Source organism: Chaetura pelagica, unplaced genomic scaffold, assembly GCF_000747805.2.
Source record: "Chaetura pelagica isolate M959 unplaced genomic scaffold, ChaPel_1.0 scaffold346, whole genome shotgun sequence".
Lineage (NCBI taxonomy): Eukaryota > Metazoa > Chordata > Aves > Apodiformes > Apodidae > Chaetura > Chaetura pelagica.
This window is the reverse complement of record NW_009953797.1, coordinates 2,714,572-2,717,537: the sequence shown is the minus strand read 5'-3', so window position 1 is coordinate 2,717,537 and position 2,966 is coordinate 2,714,572. Positions and strand designations below refer to the sequence as shown.

Genomic DNA, 2,966 nt, shown 5'->3' with positions numbered 1-2,966 from the left:
CAGATGGTAGGATGAAGATACAACCTTATGTCCTCTGTTTCATGGCCCAATCACGGCTTTTCCTTGCTTTGATATGCATTTGATGGTCACTGAACTTTTCCCACTTATCCTGAAGTGGATTGTCCCCACATACTGTGTTAGCACTTGAGAGTCAGCATTTATTTACAACTGAAGAGCAGCACAGCCATCCTCCATCCTACATCTATGCTCACTCCACTGCAGTACTGGAACGAGCACAACAGCTTGGATGTCTCAGGGAATGCATCATTGTTCTGAATGGCCTTTTCTTCCCCATTTTACTAGAAGATGACTCCTCATTACTTTTCTCAACCAGCTGAGCTGGCTCTGTCTGGAATTGTTCTATTTGAATTTCAAGATGTTTTTGAATGGCTAGCCCAAGGACTTCTGGATCCACTGATGCCCCATACACTTCCCATGTCATTCCTTCATTATCCCATCTCACTTCATGTACTGGAGATTTGCGGGCCCCCAAGTCTTGCTCCAGGTTGACTTCTGGGAACACATGTGAGTGGCCTTCTGCTGCAGCTGCCGGGCTTGTTGCCACAGATTTGCATTCCACAATTGGAAGAGTTTGTACCTCAGCATCTCTACGCTCAAGGGCTGGTTTCAGTCCTTTGGTTAAATCATTCATAGAGGTCATAGTCCACATATCCTTCATCATCATTACCATGTCTGCACCTTGCTGGCTACTAAAGGCAACACAGGCAGCCTTTGTTTCTGTGGGAACTCTCTCCTGCTGAGCACAGTGTTGAGCATGTTGCAGTTGTTCTTTGGGAATGCTACAGCACTTTAGGACTCTTTTGGCATCCAGGCCTGATTCACTTACTGAAGACACCAGCTTAGGATATGTCAGAATGTCTGAAGTAGAAAAGGAATGAAGGTAGCCAGATGCTGCCTGCTCTTTTCCTGACTCACTAACTGAGCATACCAACTGTGGAACAAGTTGTAGAGATGGTATGGGCAAAGAATGGCAATAGGCAGGGATGGTGGCATCTGCTTTCATACAATGGTCTTGCCTTATATCACAGGGCCCAGCAGAATCATTATGAACTGTCATCATCATGGGGGAGTATGCAGAGTTTGGAATATTACTGCAAATCAGACCACCATGAATAATCCCAGTGGCTTGACTGAACACTGTCCTGTTTGAGAAAACATTTCCAGGTATGTGGGATCCTAGAACAGCAGTGTGGAATGTTCCAGGATCTGTGTAAACAGTGCTATTACGGGCAATGCCACCACTGTTGAAGCTATTTGTGGGTATCTTTTGGTCTCTAGGTAGAACTGGAAGATGAGTCACAAGGTTTTGATAGTGAGATGTATTTTCATTTATTTCTGGTCCATATCTCTGTGTTTGGAAACACATGTCAGCCACTGATGGACCATGCCTGCAGCTAGGAGAGCTGGAGTGAGTAGCACTGGTTTCTATGCGAGTGATGTAAGTCCGCTGTTTGCAACTGCAAGCTAGGTCTGAGTGGCTTCTCTGAAGGGTCATTCCTGGTTCTTTCATCTCACTCATGCTTTGTTGATATGCCATGCAAGAAACATTCTCAACAGTGCTGCTCTTTACACACATCATAGTGTCCCCCACTTCCCAGGATGGTGGGGACTGTTCAGCAACAGGAAAATGGTTTGCAGTCTTAGTTCTGCCTGGTGAATTGTCATCGGCTGACTGATTGCTTACATTTTGAACCACTGATTCAAGTCCCATCATCCTAGGCTGTGAGCAGGACCATTCAGGACTCAGCACACTCCTAGCATCACTCTGGTTTTCTGTGATGTGGCAGATGGCACTACTGTGGCTTTTCTTCAGCTCCTTTTTGCAGCTTTGCCTTTCTGCTAAATTCGATTGCCCCATACAGGCCAGGCTTGAGGAGCTCTTTGACAGGGGGTGACTGTTGATGTCCAACAGGCCATCACAAGTAGAACTTAGTGTGTCTTGGTAGGAATGAGTGTGAAGTTGGTGGTGGTCAGCTGACATGGCAAAACAGAGAGATCTGCAAGAAATAGTGGGGGGGGAAAAGCAAACTGAGAAGGAAATACATGTAGCAGAAACTATAATCTCTATTCATCTTCTGCCTGGGCTTCTTGCTTTTTACAGTTCACAAATACTTTTTAAGAAGCACTATACTGTCATCTCTGTGTACTCAGACTGGCCAGTTTCCATCTTCAGTTTCCTCAAAGGGCTTTACCCTGAATTAGATTCAGAATTTATTGAAATACCATTTCATAAAACAAAGGGAAAAAAATATTCTTGGTTTCTACCTTTTAATAATAGCAATCTCAACATTGCCAAGTATCATCTCCCCTGAATTCACTGGAGCCATTGTTGGGATATCCAGAGATGTCATGTAACTTAAGCAAAAATAGAAGCACTTGTAAACAAGGTAGCTTTTCACCACAGTGTTCATTAAGCCAATGATGTTAACTGTATTGTCAAAACAAAAATCTGTTTGGGTTTTAGTCTCTCAGCACTGCCATTTTGGAAGTTATCCACTCACCGCTGCAGCTTTCAAACATTAACAAAGCCTCAACAACAGAACAAGTTCTCTTTTCCCCCTACCCTTCCTAACAAGCTTCCTTTTATTTCATTTCACCACAATCATCATTATTTTTGTGAACTGTTTCCCCAGAGTCCACACAAGTATCTAGTACATGTGGACAAAACTGCTTTCATCACCTGTGGCAGAGGACACATGACATAAGACCCAAGGAAATGAGCTCTATGAGGCCTGTGTGGAGTCCCAGAACAAATAATGCTGGGCAGCATGGGGCAAAAATACCTGGCTGACCCATGATGGGCTTTTCTAGCTTGTGCTTGCCACTGGCATGGTAGGAGGAAGAAGCAAAGAGGGATCCAGTGAAGGGCTAGAGGTGAAGCTCCCCTAAGAACCACTGAGCTGGATGGAAATTCTGCATCTCAACACAGGGGTCATTAGTGGAAT

General features: G+C 44.5%; 1 protein-coding gene across 1 annotated transcript; it reads right to left on the bottom strand.

Moving 5' to 3' along the window:
* Positions 1-208: 208 nt before the first annotated feature.
* On the bottom strand, positions 209-2,002 carry LOC104391788 (GRIN2-like protein). Its single transcript, XM_010001128.1, has one exon. The coding sequence runs from the start codon at positions 2,000-2,002 to the stop codon at positions 209-211; it is 1,794 nt and encodes a 597-aa protein (XP_009999430.1).
* Between the last annotated feature and the right edge of the window lie 964 nt (positions 2,003-2,966).